Source organism: Engystomops pustulosus, chromosome 4 (genome assembly GCF_040894005.1).
Source record: "Engystomops pustulosus chromosome 4, aEngPut4.maternal, whole genome shotgun sequence".
In the NCBI taxonomy this organism is placed as follows: Eukaryota; Metazoa; Chordata; class Amphibia; order Anura; family Leptodactylidae; genus Engystomops; species Engystomops pustulosus.
In genome coordinates, this window is record NC_092414.1 from 226,609,532 (window position 1) to 226,625,933 (window position 16,402).

The following is a 16,402-nucleotide window of genomic DNA, read 5'->3' on the forward strand; positions in this document are numbered from 1 at the left end:
GCCGTCGCACACCCGGGACACCCCGAGACTGCCATCGCACACCCGGGCACACCCCGAGACTGCCGTCGCACACCCGGGACCCCCGAGACTGCCGTCGCACACCCGGGACCCCCCGAGACTGCCGTCGCACACCCGGGACACCCCGAGACTGCCTTCCCACACCCGGACACCCCGAGACTGCCGTCCCACACCCGGGACACTGAGGTCTGAGGCCTGAGGTCACAAAGTGGGGGGGGGGGGCTGAGGTCACAAGGTGGGGGGGGGGGCTGAGGTCACAAGGTGGGGGGGGCTGAGGTCACAAGATGGGGGGGGCTGAGGTCACAAGGTGGGGGGGCTGAGGTCACAAGGTGGGGGGGGGCTGAGGTCACAAGGTGGGGGGGGGAAGGAGGTCACAAGATGCGGGGGATGGGGGGCTAGGTTCACAATGTTATGAGATGGGGGGGGGCCAGGGTGACGAGATGGGGGGGGCCCAGGGTGACGAGATGGGGGGGGCCCAGGGTGACGAGATGGGGGGGGGGCAAGGTGACGAGATGGGGGGGGGAGCAAGGTGACGAGATGGGGGGGGGAGCAAGGTGACGAGATGGGGGGGGGAGCAAGGTGACGAGATGGGGGGGGGGGAGCAAGGTGACGAGATGGGGGGGGAGCAAGGTGACGAGATGGGGGGGGAGCAAGGTGACGAGATGGGGGGAGCAAGGTGACGGGAGGGGGGGAGCAAGGTGACGAGATGGGGGGGGGGGAGCAAGGTGACGAGATGGGGGGGGGAGCAAGGTGACGAGATGGGGGGGGGAGCAAGGTGACGAGATGGGGGGGGGAGCAAGGTGACGAGATGGGGGGGGGGAGCAAGGTGACGAGATGGGGGGGGCCAGGGTGACTAGATGGGGGGGGGCAAGGTGACGAGATGGGGGGGGGGGGAGGTCACAAGATTACAAAGAAATACACAGAGAAGATGATTATGGAGTGAGATATTTCTGTAGATAAGAGCAGCGCAGACTTATACACCCAGCACCCCGACACCCGCAGCACCCCGACACCCGCAGCACCCCGACACCCGCAGTACATGACCAGCACCCTGACACCCGCAGCACATGACCAGCACCCTGACACCCGCAGCACATGACCAGCACCCTGACACCCGCAGCACATGACCAGCACCCTGACACCCGCAGCACATGACCAGCACCCTGACACCCGCAGCACATGACCAGCACCCTGACACCCGCAGCACATGACCAGCACCCTGACACCCGCAGCACATGACCAGCACCCCGACACCCGCAGCACCCCGACACCCGCAGTACATGACCAGCACCCTGACACCCGCAGCACATGACCAGCACCCTGACACCCGCAGCACATGACCAGCACCCTGACACCCGCAGCACATGACCAGCACCCTGACACCCGCAGCACATGACCAGCACCCTGACACCCGCAGCACATGACCAGCACCCTGACACCCGCAGCACATGGGGTGATGGGTCTTGTTGTGCGGCAGTGACACCAGTACATCCTGTACACAGGAGCCGCCCGACTGCACCGCGCCCCGAACACAACACGGAAACGGGGGAGGAAGAACCGGAGCAACGAGGAAGAGACACCGCACAGAACGGAATGTGACTGCCGGGAAACACAGGACACTCCGAGACTGCCATCACACACCCGGGACACCCCGAGACTGGCGTCCCACACCCGGGACACCCCGAGACTGGCGTCCCACACCCGGGACACCCCGAGACTGCCGTCCCACAACCGGGACACCCCGAGACTGCCGTCCCACAACCGGGACACCCCGAGACTGCCATCGCACACCCGGGACACCCCGAGACTGCCATCGCACACCCGGGACACCCCGAGACTGCCGTCACACACCCGGGACACCCCGAGACTGCCGTCACACACCCGGGACACCCCGAGACTGCCGTCACACACCCGGGACACCCCGAGACTGCCGTCACACACCCGGGACACCCCGAGACTGCCGTCACACACCCGGGACACCCCGAGACTGCCGTCCCACACCCGGGACACCCCGAGACTGCCGTCCCACACCCGGGACACCCCGAGACTGCCGTCCCACACCCGGGACACCCCGAGACTGCCGTCCCACACCCGGGACACCCCGAGACTGGCGTCCCACACCCGGGACACCCCGAGACTGGCGTCGCACACCCGGGACACCCCGAGACTGGCGTCGCACACCCGGGACACCCCGAGACTGGCGTCGCACACCCGGGACACCCCGAGACTGGCGTCGCACACCCGGGACACCCCGAGACTGGCGTCGCACACCCGGGACACCCCGAGACTGGCGTCGCACACCCGGGACACCCCGAGACTGGCGTCGCACACCCGGGACACCCCGAGACTGGCGTCGCACACCCGGGACACCCCGAGACTGGCGTCGCACACCCGGGACACCCCGAGACTGGCGTCGCACACCCGGGACACCCCGAGACTGGCGTCGCACACCCGGGACACCCCGAGACTGGCGTCGCACACCCGGGACACCCCGAGACTGGCGTCGCACACCCGGGACACCCCGAGACTGCCGTCCCACACCCGGGACACCCCGAGACTGCCGTCCCACACCCGGGACACCCCGAGACTGCCGTCCCACACCCGGGACACCCCGAGAATGCCGTCCCACACCCGGGACACCCCGAGAATGCCGTCCCACACCCGGGACACCCCGAGAATGCCGTCCCACACCCGGGACACCCCGAGAATGCCGTCCCACACCCGGGACACCCCGAGAATGCCGTCCCACACCCGGGACACCCCGAGAATGCCGTCCCACACCCGGGACACCCCGAGAATGCCGTCCCACACCCGGGACACCCCGAGACTGCCATCGCACACCCTGGGACACCCCGAGACTGCCATCGCACACCCTGGGACACCCCGAGACTGCCATCGCACACCCGGGACACCCCGAGACTGCCATCGCACACCCGGGACACCCCGAGACTGCCATCGCACACCCGGGACACCCCGAGACTGCCATCGCACACCCGGGACACCCCGAGACTGCCATCGCACACCCGGGACACCCCGAGACTGCCATCGCACACCCGGGACACCCCGAGACTGCCATCGCACACCCGGGACACCCCGAGACTGCCATCGCACACCCGGGACACCCCGAGACTGCCATCGCACACCCGGGACACCCCGAGACTGCCATCGCACACCCGGGACACCCCGAGACTGCCATCGCACACCCGGGACACCCCGAGACTGCCATCGCACACCCGGGACACTCCGAGACTGCCATCGCACACCCGGGACACCCCGAGACTGGCATCGCACACCCGGGACACCCCGAGACTGCCATCGCACACCCGGGACACCCCGAGACTGCCATCGCACACCCGGGACACCCCGAGCCTACCATCGCACACCCGAGACACACCGAGCCTGCCATCGCACACCCGGGACACCCCGAGACTGCCATCACACACCAAGGACACCCCGAGACTGCCATCGCACACCAAGGACACCCCGAGACTGTCATCGCACACCAAGGACACCCCGAGACTGTCATCGCACACCCTGGGACACCCCGAGACTGCCATCGCACACCCGGGACACCCCGAGACTGCCATCGCACACCCGGGACACCCCGAGACTGCCATCGCACACCCGGGACACCCCGAGACTGCCATCGCACACCCGGGACACCCCGAGACTGCCATCGCACACCCGGGACACCCCGAGACTGCCATCGCACACCCGGGACACCCCGAGACTGCCATCGCACACCCGGGACACCCCGAGACTGCCATCGCACACCCGGGACACCCCGAGACTGCCATCGCACACCCGGGACACCCCGAGACTGGCATCGCACACCCGGGACACCCCGAGACTGGCATCGCACACCCGGGACACCCCGAGACTGGCATCGCACACCCGGGACACCCCGAGACTGCCATCGCACACCCGGGACACCCCGAGACTGCCATCGCACACCCGGGACACCCCGAGCCTACCATCGCACACCCGAGACACCCCGAGCCTGCCATCGCACACCCGGGACACCCCGAGACTGCCATCACACACCAAGGACACCCCGAGACTGCCATCACACACCAAGGACACCCCGAGACTGTCATCGCACACCAAGGACACCCCGAGACTGTCATTGCACACCAAGGACACCCCGAGACTGTCATCGCACACCAAGGACACCCCGAGACTGCCATCACACACCAAGGACACCCCGAGACTGCCATCCTACACCCGGGACACCCCAATACTGTAATCACACACCCGGGACACCCCGAGACTGCCATCACACACCCGGGACACCCCAATACTGTAATCACACACCAAGAACACCCCGAGACTGCCATCACACACCCGGGACACCCCAATACTGTAATCACACACCCGGGACACCCCGAGACTGTACTCACACACCCAGGACATGGCGCCGCTATGTGGGGGACACGTGGTACTGTCCATGTGGATACATTTAGATACGTTCAGATTCTATGGCCCCAAATCGCCTAGAGAAGGGGCCAGGGACTGTGGGGGATTTCGGTGGTTCGCCAGTTTAAAAAAGGCGGTTTCTGGCGATTGGCCCCCTCCTTTCTGGGCGGCCACCTAAGGGTGGGCTCAGCTAGGGGAAGAGGGCCGCCCTACGGCTATAAAAGTTTGAGGACACATGGGGGGGCCTCTTTCCTTCTACCTTCAGGATCAACAAGGTGTGAAGTCTAAGACCCCCCCTACGTGCCATCACTTACCCAGATTGTCGCCATGTCCCTCATTCTGGATGAACAAGTGATGGACCGGATCGCCAGGGAAGGATCAGGCTGGCTGGATGTCCTCATCAAGCGCAGCGCTGCCCAGAAGGAACATCAGGGGGCCGGACCGGCGCCTGCATCACCCCCCCAGGTACCAGGCCTGCCGGATGCCTCTGCCTGTCAGGCATCGGCCGAACACGGCACCCGGCCACCAGCCGGCACGCCGCAGCAGCGATCCCCCCGCTCCTCACCTCTTCCTCTGGGGACCCCCGATGTGCTCCCTGGCAGCGCGGCATCTGTGACAGCTCCTGAGCGGAGCGAAGAGAGAGGGCGGCCCGTGCGCCGCATCAGGCCTCCAAACCGCCTCAGCCCCGGGTCCCCCCCCAGCACCAGGAGACGCGGAGCGGCAGGGAAGGAGAATCCCTCGCCGCAGGTTATGGGCTCGCCGGCACCCTGCAGCACAGCTGATCAGTGTGGGCTCCGGATGGTCACTGCTCCTGGGGGTAAGAAGCGCGGTCCGCGTAAATCCCCCACCCCCCCCAACTCTGCCCCATCCCAGGTCCCTTATTGTAATCCCCCCCCCTCCTCCCCCAGGCCAAAAACCCCCCAGAGGCATGAAAAAAGCCTCCCCCTGTACCTCCATGCTGCCTCCACTCCTCCTCGTCACATGTCTCCGCGGTACAGGGCTTCCTCTCCTCCGTCCCCCTCAGGCAGTGAATCATGTAATGACACATTTCGGACACTAGATGTCGCCCCACCATCCTATCTTCCCCATCCCAGCCATGGTAGGAGGGATGCCAGACCCGCCACCTACCATCGCCATAGCTACAGCGGCGCTGACCTCCGAAGGTCACGCCGCATTTTCGTAGCCGACTCGGGTTCTGAATATTCTCCAGCAGGTTTCATCAGTCGCAAGCATCAAAGGAGCCGCCGCGACAGAGTTACCAGCTCCTCGTCCTCTGATTCAAGTGGCCGTCATGCGGCGCACTTTCACAGAAAAGGTTCCCGCCACGACTACCACCGATACCAGGAGCCGACCCGTCATCACTCAAAGAGGTCAAGAGCATCTTCCAGCTTCCCGCCACAGCGTTGCTACCCGCCACGCAGCAGACCGTCCAGCGGTGGTGCAGCAAGAAGATCGCCGCCACGCCAGTCTCCTGCTTCACAGCAGTCGGCACCGCCACGTCAGTCTCCTGCTCCCCAGCAGTCGGCTCCCCAGGACCAGCCCACAGCGCAAGGACAGACAGCGCTCCCCATTCCGGTTGATCTACCTTCTGCTGCGAACGGTGAGTTCAGTGGTCTTCCCTTGTGGTCGGCCATTACCTCTGCACCGCAGAATACTAACACTGACACCACACACATGATATCATCCCTTAAATCTGTTCTATCTCAATTAGAATCAAACCAGCAAGGGTTAGGGGTTAATGCACAAGCACAGCCCAATATTAACGTAGGGGCGGGTAATACATTTAGGGATACAATGTTTTGCGCGGTAGCCCCCTTAGGTAAATATGTCCCTGAAGAAGTGAAGAATAAAATTCAGAAGGGTGAATATGTTGATATTTGGTCCCTGCTCAATGTCGACCACATCTCGGTCGACAAGGAGAGAATTTTTGAAAAAGGTTCGGAAAAAAAAGGTTAAGGCTTCAAAAACCCTACACAATTGGCTGCAGGCTTTTGCGGTGATGGCCTCCATTATCACCCAAAAATCTCCAGCCTCGGCCCCGGATTTATTCGTTTATATGGACACAATTCTAAATGCGTTTAAACTTCACGGGGGCACCGCTTGGTGGAGGTACGACGAGGAGTTTCGTCACAGCCTATCACTTAACCCCAGTATCGGCTGCGCGTCCAAGGCTACGGACGTCTGGTTACAGCTGATACTGGCACAACGCTCACAACGGCCCTTTTCAGGGGCCACCGCAGGGCCAGCTCAGCAGTCTGCCCCTGCGGGTCACAAACCCACCGGAGCATGCTGGCTGTACAACGAGGGCCATTGCAGATTCTACAGCTCATGCAGATTTAGGCACGAGTGTTCAATCTGCGGTGGTAATCACTCAGCCTTGCGTTGCTACCGCAAAAACAAAACAAACTCCTCCCCGTCCCAATCCACGAACCCCGGTGAACGTGCACAGGCTCGCTCACTGGCTAAAGTTATATCCCAAGAAACGGGAAGCGAGCCTTCTTGAAGGGGGTTTTCTTCTCGGTTTCTTTATCCCGCACCAACCTTCCACTACCCTTTTTATGTGCAGTAATTTGATATCTGTCCGGGAAAACCCCCTCTTGGCTCTTCAAAAAGTTTCAAAAGAGGTTCAATTAGGCAGAATGGCCGGCCCCTTTGTAGACCCCCCTTTTTTCAACTTTAGGGTTTCTCCCCTTGGCCTGGTCCCTAAGAAGGAAACGGGATCGTTTAGATTAATCCATCACTTATCTTTCCCCAAGGGTGCGTCGGTAAATGACGACATCTCAAAGGAGGACGCAGCTGTATCCTATGTTTCGTTCGACCAGGCCGTAAATTTGGTCAGGCAGGCGGGCCAGGGGGCCCTCTTAGCCAAATCTGACATAGAGTCTGCCTTTAGGTTGTTGCCAGTTCACCCGTCATGCTTCCATCTTTTAGGGGCCATTATTATTATGACATGTGTCTTCCCATGGGCTGCTCCATCTCATGTTACTACTTTGATGTATTCAGCAGTTTCTTGGAGTGGATCTTGGGCTATGACACAGGTCTCTTTTTTCCATCACCCATTACCTGGACGATTTCTTATTTGTTGGCGAACGGGATTCCGAATCTTGCTCCTTTCTCTTGCGGAGGTTTACTTCGTTGATGGAGTACATCGGAGTTCCGTTATCCGCGGATAAGACAGTCGGGCCGGTCACCAACCTTTCCTTCCTGGGAATTGAGTTGGATACAGTGGAGATGACATTTAGACTCCCAAGCGACAAGATATCTCGCTTGAGGCAAGAAATAAGCTTTCTATCAGGCAAACGAAAGGCTACTCTGCGGCAATTCCAGGTCTTACTGGGCCTGCTAAATTTTGCTTGCAGAGTCATCCCAATGGGCCGTGCTTTTTCCCGTCGGTTATCCCTGGCCACGAAAGGAGTAATACAACCAACACACTTTATTAGAGTGACCAATCCCCTTAAGGAAGATTTGCGGGTTTGGCAAGTTTTTCTTCAGGATTTTAATGGGTCTGGGATCCTTCAGGAAGCAGAAACCGACAGCGTTTCTTTAGGCTTGTCCATTTCCGCCACGGGTAGTGGCTTTGCCACTATCTTGGGCAATGAATGGTGCAGGGAGAATTGGCCATCTTTATGGTTAAGACAGGGCCTTTATAAAAACACCACCCTCACACATCTCTTTGCATTAGTGGTCGCCATAGAAACGTGGGCTTCGGTTTTGGCCAACCACAGAGTACGTTTGTGGTCCGAAGATCGCGGTTTAGTGCACGCAGTTAATAGCCTTTCTTCCCCTTCATACCCGGTACTTGCGTTGCTCCGACACTTAGTCCTGCGGTGCTTACAATCCAACATCTGGCTTAGGGCTAGGCATGTCCCGGAATTTTCGAACGACTCGGCTAATGCCTTGTCTCGTTCACAATTTCAGAGCTTCAGAGAACTCCACGGGTCCCCGGCAGAGAAGGGCATTGCTTGCCCCCAGTCCTTATGGAAGCTGCTCGAGAACAGCTTGTAGCCTTGTTAAAAGGATCGGTGTCGGCAGCCACTTGGCAGAAGTAATCTTCTTCCTGGAAGCAGTGGCTAGCCATCTCCGGCGGCTCTATACCCGCAGAGAAGGACCAACTTTTAAGGCACTCACTAGATTATCTTTCACACATCAGGAGTCAAGGGGCAAAGCACAGTTTAGCCGGCCTGGCTTTTATGCTAAAAATTCACGACCGTCCTGATGTTACAAAGACTTTTACCATAAAACAAATTATGAAGGGCTGGAAAAAAGAAAAGCCTTTTCAAGATTCACGCAGACCGGTATCACTGCCTTTATTCTCTCGTATTATTTCCATCTTGCACTTAGTATGCAGTGATGACTATGAAGTTTCCTTGTTTAGTTCGGCCTTTGCTATAGCCTTTTTCAGGGCGCTACGGATCGGGGAGCTAGTTCCCCTCAGCGCGGTAAAATCGGGTGGTTTGCTACAATCGGACGTGCTAGCCAGCGATACTGGGGTAAAAATACGGATTCGCAAGTCAAAAACTGATGTTTTTGGTAGAGGAACATGGATAACAATACTTCCCATGTCTTCAAACCCATGCCCGGTTTCTGTGATCCGGAGATATGCCCATTTACGCCCAGCGGGACAGAATTTTTTACTGCACCTTTCAGGTTCCCCCTTATCCCGTTTCCAGTTTAGTGCGGTTTTTAAGAAAGCAATTCTTTTTTTTGGGCCTAAACCCCAAAGAATTTGGCACTCACTCATTCCGCATTGGTGCGGCGACCACGGCGCACTCTTGTGGAATGAGTGAGGAAGCAATAAAAACACTCGGAAGATGGAAGTCGGATTGTTTTAAGCCAAACATCCGACCAGATCTCAATCCCCTGTTTTAATTTACTGTAACGTTACCGTTTAATTCTAGATTATGCTATCCTTCGTTTTGTATTTTCAGGCCAGTTGACCCATGTATGGATTGTTGGAGACTCCTTCATCCACTGGGCACAGCGGAGGGCGGAAACTCGCCCATGCGGTGCGAATTTAGGTCTCAAGAACTCTAGGGTGCACTGGCGTGGCGTGCGCGGCAGGCGCTGGACTCAGGTTCTGCCGGAGGTAGTCGAGATAAGCAGGAGCTGCCGGGATAATGCGGTCCTCCTTTTCCATGCAGGCGGTAACGACTTGGCGCGTGTCAAGCTGGGTGAGCTCTTAGCCCTTATGAAAGAGGACCTTGCTCGTTTACCCTCCTTTTTTAGGAAAGTGACACTTAGCTGGTCCGAAATTGTCCCGCGTTGTCACTGGCGAGGCGCCCGCGATCACGAGGCAATTAATAGAGCCAGGAAGATTCTAAATATTAGAATCTCCAAGCACGTCTCGGATCTGGGTGGGGTGGCTGTTCGTCATTTAGAATTGGAGGGGGACAACAGGCACCTGCTGATAGGTGACGGGGTTCACTTGAATCCATTTTTATTGCCGGTCTGCAGGAGTTGGCGGAGAAGGCGATCGCCTTGGGCAGTGGGGGAGGTCGCAGCCAGCGCTAGTGCGCATTGGCGGCTCCGTGGCGGAGGATATACATGCCCGAAGGCGAGGAAGACACCCACATGGCACCCACTGTCCGGCGGCAGCCGCCATCTCGGGAGAAGAGCTCCATGCAATCAAGCCAGGCGGGCATTTAAATTATATTCTTTAGTTTTTTGTTTACATGTTTACAAACATTTTAACTCGTTAAAAAAGTTTACAAAGTTTAATTATATCTAAATAAAAATTGCTGTGGCCGACCCACATTCCCAACCAAGAACATTTCTCCGCTCTTTCTATTTTGAGATGGTTTTTAACTCGGGGGTTCAATGGCCATTTGTTTGGCTTAGATTACAAATCCCTGCAGTCACTCCTGACACTGCCTAGTACTTACTCACAGCAGCAGCTGAGAAGCCCCAGAGGAAGTGACACCAGAGAGCAGTAGAGCAGCAGCTGTATATTCTCAGCCATGGTCCTGGTCCCTAGAGAACACATGTGGTTGTTGGAGATGATAGGAGTAGTAGTATCATATTAAGTATAATATTAAGATGTCAGTGATATTGATCAAGGCATAAGGGTTACACCTGATGATGGGGGTAGTAGTGGTGATGATGGGGGTAGTAGTGGTGATGATGATGGGGGTAGTAGTAGTGGTGATGATGATGGGGGTAGTGGTGGCGGTGATGATGGGGGTAGTAGTGGCGGTGATGATGGGGGTAGTAGTGGCGGTGATGATGGGGGTAGTAGTGGTGATGATGGGGGTAGTAGTGGTGATGATGATGGGGGTAGTAGTGGTGATGATGGGGTAGTAGTAGTGGTGATGATGGGGGTAGTAGTAGTGGTGATGATGGGGGTAGTAGTAGTGGTGATGTTGGGGGTAGTAGTAGTGGTGATGATGGGGGTAGTGGTGGTGATGATGATGGGGGTAGTAGTGATGATGATGGGGTAGTAGTGGTGATGATGATGGGGGTAGTAGTGGTGATGATGATGGGGGCAGTGGTGGTGATGATGATGGGGGTAGTAGTGATGATGATGGGGTAGTAGTGGTGATGATGATGGGGGTAGTAGTGGTGATGATGATGGGGGTAGTGGTGGTGATGATGATGGGGGTAGTGGTGGCGATGATGGTGGGGGTAGTAGTGGCGGTGATGATGGGGGTAGTAGTGGCGGTGATGATGGGGGTAGTAGTGGTGGTGATGATGGGGGTGGTAGTGATGATGATGGGGGTGGTAGTGGTGATGATGGGGGTAGTAGTGATGATGATGGGGGTAGTAGTGGTGATGATGATGGGGGTAGTAGTGATGATGATGGGGTAGTAGTAGTGGTGATGATGGGGGTAGTAGTAGTGGTGATGATGGGGGTAGTAGTAGTGGTGATGTTGGGGGTAGTAGTAGTGGTGATGATGATGGGGGTAGTAGTAGTGGTGATGATGGGGGTAGTAGTGGTGGTGATGATGATGATGGGGGTAGTAGTGATGATGATGGGGGTAGTAGTGGTGATAATGATGATACGGGTAGTAGTGGTGGTGATGATGGGGGTAGTAGTGATGATGATGATGATGGGGGTAGTGGTGATGATGGGGGTAGTAGTGGTGATGATGATGGGGGTGGTAGTGGTGATGATGGGGGTAGTAGTGATGATGATGGGGGTGGTAGTGGTGATGATGATGGGGGTGGTAGTGGTGATGATGATGGGGGTGGTAGTGGTGATGATGATGGGGGTGGTAGTGGTGATGATGATGGGGGTGGTAGTGGTGATGATGATGGGGGTGGTAGTGGTGATGATGGGGTAGTAGTAGTGATGATGATGGGGGTGGTAGTGGTGATGATGATGGGGGTGGTAGTGGTGATGATGATGGGGTAGTAGTAGTGATGATGATGGGAGTAGTAGTAGTGATGATGGGGGTAGTAGTGGTGATGATGATGGGGGTAGTAGTAGTGATGATGGGGGTAGTAGTGGTGATGATGATGGGGGTAGTAGTGATGATGATGGGGGTAGTAGTGATGATGATGATGGGGGTAGTAGTGATGATGATGGGGGTAGTAGTGATGATGATGGGGGTAGTAGTGATGATGATGATGGGGGTCCCCTGTACACACCTGGGTAACACGTCTTCTGGTCCCAGCAGCTCATGGACTGGAAGCGGCAGAGCGAACAATTCACAGCGAGCGTCCTCGTACCTGCCGGAGACCAAGAGCTGCAGAGCATCACAGGGGCCACAGAGCATTGCATCACAGGGGCCACAGAGCATTGCATCACAGGGGCCACAGAGCATTGCATCACAGGGGCCACAGAGCATTGCATCACAGGGGCCGCAGGGCATCACAGGGGCCGCAGGGCATTGCATCGCAGGGGCCGCAGGGCATTGCATCGCAGGGGCCGCAGGGCATTGCATCGCAGGGGCCGCAGGGCATCACAGGGGCCGCAGAGCATCACAGGGGCCGCAGGGCATCACAGGGGCCGCAGGGCATCACAGGGGCCGCAGGGCATTGCATCGCAGGGGCCGCAGAGCATTGCATCGCAGGGGCCGCAGAGCATCGCAGGGGCCGCAGAGCATCGCAGGGGCTGCAGAGCATCGCAGGGGTCGCAAAGCATCGCAGGGGTCGCAGAGCATTGCAGGGGCCGCAGAGCATCTCAGGGGCCGCATCACATCACAGGGGCTGCAGAGCATCACAGGGGCCGCATCACATCACAGAGGCTGCATCGCATCACAGAGGCTGCATCGCATCACAGGGGCCGCAGAGCATCACAGGGGCCGCAGAGCATCACAGGAGCCGCATCGCATCACAGGAGCCGCATCACATCACAGGGGCCGCATCGCATCACAGGAGCCGCATCGCATCACAGGAGCCGCATCGCATCACAGGAGCCGCATCGCATCACAGGAGCCGCATCGCATCACAGGGGCCGCATCGCATCACAGGGGCCGCATCGAATCACAGGGGCCGCATCGAATCACAGGGGCCGCATCGAATCACAGGGGCCGCATCGAATCACAGGGGCCGCATCGAATCACAGGGGCCGCATCACATCACATCACAGGGGCCGCATCGCATCACAGGGGCCGCATCGCATCACAGGGGCCGCATCGCATCACAGGGGCCGCATCGCATCACAGGGGCCGCATCGAATCACAGGGGCCGCATCGAATCACAGGGGCCGCATCGAATCACAGGGGCCGCATCGCATCACAGGGGCCGCATCGCATCACAGGGGCCGCATCGCATCACAGGGGCCGCATCGCATCACAGGGGCCGCATCGCATCACAGGGGCCGCATCGCATCACAGGGGCCGCATCGAATCACAGGGGCCGCATCGAATCACAGGGGCCGCATCGCATCACAGGGGCCGCATCGAATCACATAGACGGCAATGGTGGCCCGGCAGCGGTACATGTGTGGCACTGATCGTGTGTGCGGCCGCGCACCGCTGTTCTGTATGGGGCGGAGGGATCACCTCCAGCGCCCGGCGGGCCTACCCCTACCCTGACACTGCTGTAACTACACGGATGCAGAAACATATCTGGATTAATCCCTTTGCTCAAAACACAATTCTAATATTCTGATAATGAGGCTCTGTCACCCTGCGGCTGCTGCAGCGCTTCTTCTCTTACCCTAATTATGTGGCTGCTCCAGAGAATGATGTCATCACTGAAGGACAGGCAGAAGCAATCGATCACTGCCCCATCCCCCAGCTGCTGGGTATGATCCAGCTCAGGCTCATTAGTCCTGTCTGGACAGTTAAAAAAAAGCTTCTGTCTAATGTGGATCCAGCTTTCCCAAGGTCCTGAATGTTATATAAGATTCTGCATCAGTGTCGCTCCAGCACTCCCCAGGTACGTTCTCTGAACAGTGTATAAAGCGGAGGCTAGATATCCAGTAATGTGCGGCCGCCGCGTCCTGTACATTATAATACTGAGGGGGCACTGATACTATATTATATACTGGGGGGGCACTGATACTATATTATATACTGGGGGCTGTACTGATACTATATTATATACTGGGGGGGCTGTACTGATACTATATTATATACTGGGGGGGCACTGATACTATATTATATACTGGGGGCTGTACTGATACTATATTATATACTGGGGGGGCACTGATACTATATTATATACTGGGGGGGCACTGATACTATATTATATACTGGGGGGGGCTGTACTGATACTATATTATATACTGGGGGCTGTACTGATACTATATTATATACTGGGGGGGCTGTACTGATACTATATTATATACTGGGGGGCTGTACTGATACTATATTATATACTGGGGGGCTGTACTGATACTATATTATATACTGGGGGGGGCACTGATACTATATTATATACTGGGGGGCTGTACTGATACTATATTATATACTGGGGGGGCACTGATACTATATTATATACTGGGGGGGCTGTACTGATACTATATTATATACTGGAGGCTGTACTGATACTATATTATATACTGGGGGGGGCACTGATACTATATTATATACTGGGGGGGGCACTGATACTATATTATATACTGGGGGCTGTACTGATACTATATTATATACTGGGGGGCTGTACTGATACTATATTATATACTGGAGGCTGTACTGATACTATATTATATACTGGGGGGGGCACTGATACTATATTATATACTGGGGGGGGCACTGATACTATATTATATACTGGGGGCTGTACTGATACTATATTATATACTGGGGGGGCTGTACTGATACTATATTATATACTGGAGGCTGTACTGATACTATATTATATACTGGGGGGGGCACTGATACTATATTATATACTGGGGGGGGCACTGATACTATATTATATACTGGGGGCTGTACTGATACTATATTATATACTGGGGGGGCTGTACTGATACTATATTATATACTGGGGGCACTGATACTATATTATATACTGGGGGCTGTACTGATACTATATTATATACTGGGGGGCACTGATACTATATTATATACTGGGGGCTGTACTGATACTATATTATATACTGGGGGCTGTACTGATACTATATTATATACTGGGGGGGCTGCACTGATACTATATTATATACTGGGGGGGGGCTGTACTGATACTATATTATATACTGGGGGCTGTACTGATACTATATTATATACTGGGGGGCTGTACTGATACTATATTATATACTGGGGGCTGTACTGATACTATATTATATACTGGGGGCTGTACTGATACTATATTATATACTGGAGGCTGTACTGATACTATATTATATACTGGGGGGGCACTGATACTATATTATATACTGGGGGCTGTACTGATACTATATTATATACTGGGGGCTGTACTGATACTATATTATATACTGGGGGCTGTACTGATACTATATTATATACTGGGGGCTGTACTGATACTATATTATATACTGGGGGGCTGTACTGATACTATATTATATACTGGGGGCTGTACTGATACTATATTATATACTGGGGGCTGTACTGATACTATATTATATACTGGGGGGCACTGATACTATATTATATACTGGGGGCTGTACTGATACTATATTATATACTGGGGGGGGCTGTACTGATACTATATTATATACTGGGGGGGGCTGTACTGATACTATATTATATACTGGGGGCTGTACTGATACTATATTATATACTGGGGGCTGTACTGATACTATATTATATACTGGGGGCTGTACTGATACTATATTATATACTGGGGGGGCACTGATACTATATTATATACTGGGGGGGCACTGATACTATATTATATACTGGGGGGGGGGGCTGTACTGATACTATATTATATACTGGGGGGGGCTGTACTGATACTATATTATATACTGGGGGCTGTACTGATACTATATTATATACTGGGGGCTGTACTGATACTATATTATATACTGGGGGCTGTACTGATACTATATTATATACTGGGGGGGGCTGTACTGATACTATATTATATACTGGGGGCTGTACTGATACTATATTATATACTGGGGGGGCACTGATACTATATTATATACTGGGGGGCTGTACTGATACTATATTATATACTGGGGGGCTGTACTGATACTATATTATATACTGGGGGGGCACTGATACTATATTATATACTGGGGGGGGGCTGTACTGATACTATATTATATACTGGGGGGGCACTGATACTATATTATATACTGGGGGGGGGCTGTACTGATACTATATTATATACTGGGGGGGGGCTGCACTGATACTATATTATATACTGGAGGCTGTACTGATACTATATTATATACTGGGGGCTGTACTGATACTATATTATATACTGGGGGGCTGTACTGATACTATATTATATACTGGGGGGGCTGTACTGATACTATATTATATACTGGGGGCTGTACTGATACTATATTATATACTGGGGGCTGTACTGATACTATATTATATACTGGGGGCTGTACTGATACTATATTATATACTGGGGGCTGTACTGATACTATATTATATACTGG

At 55.2% G+C, this 16,402-nt stretch overlaps 1 protein-coding gene across 1 annotated transcript in view; it reads right to left on the minus strand.

Moving 5' to 3' along the window:
* The window catches only part of TNK1 (tyrosine kinase non receptor 1), a 46,161-nt gene extending 40,637 nt beyond the window's left edge, over nucleotides 1-5,524 (minus strand). Inside the window, exon 1 of the mRNA XM_072150104.1 lies at nucleotides 5,386-5,524. Coding sequence (XP_072006205.1) covers nucleotides 5,386-5,509 — 124 coding nt within the window. The 5' untranslated portion in view covers nucleotides 5,510-5,524. The remainder of the gene's footprint in view (nucleotides 1-5,385) is intronic.
* Nucleotides 5,525-16,402: the final 10,878 nt, after the last annotated feature.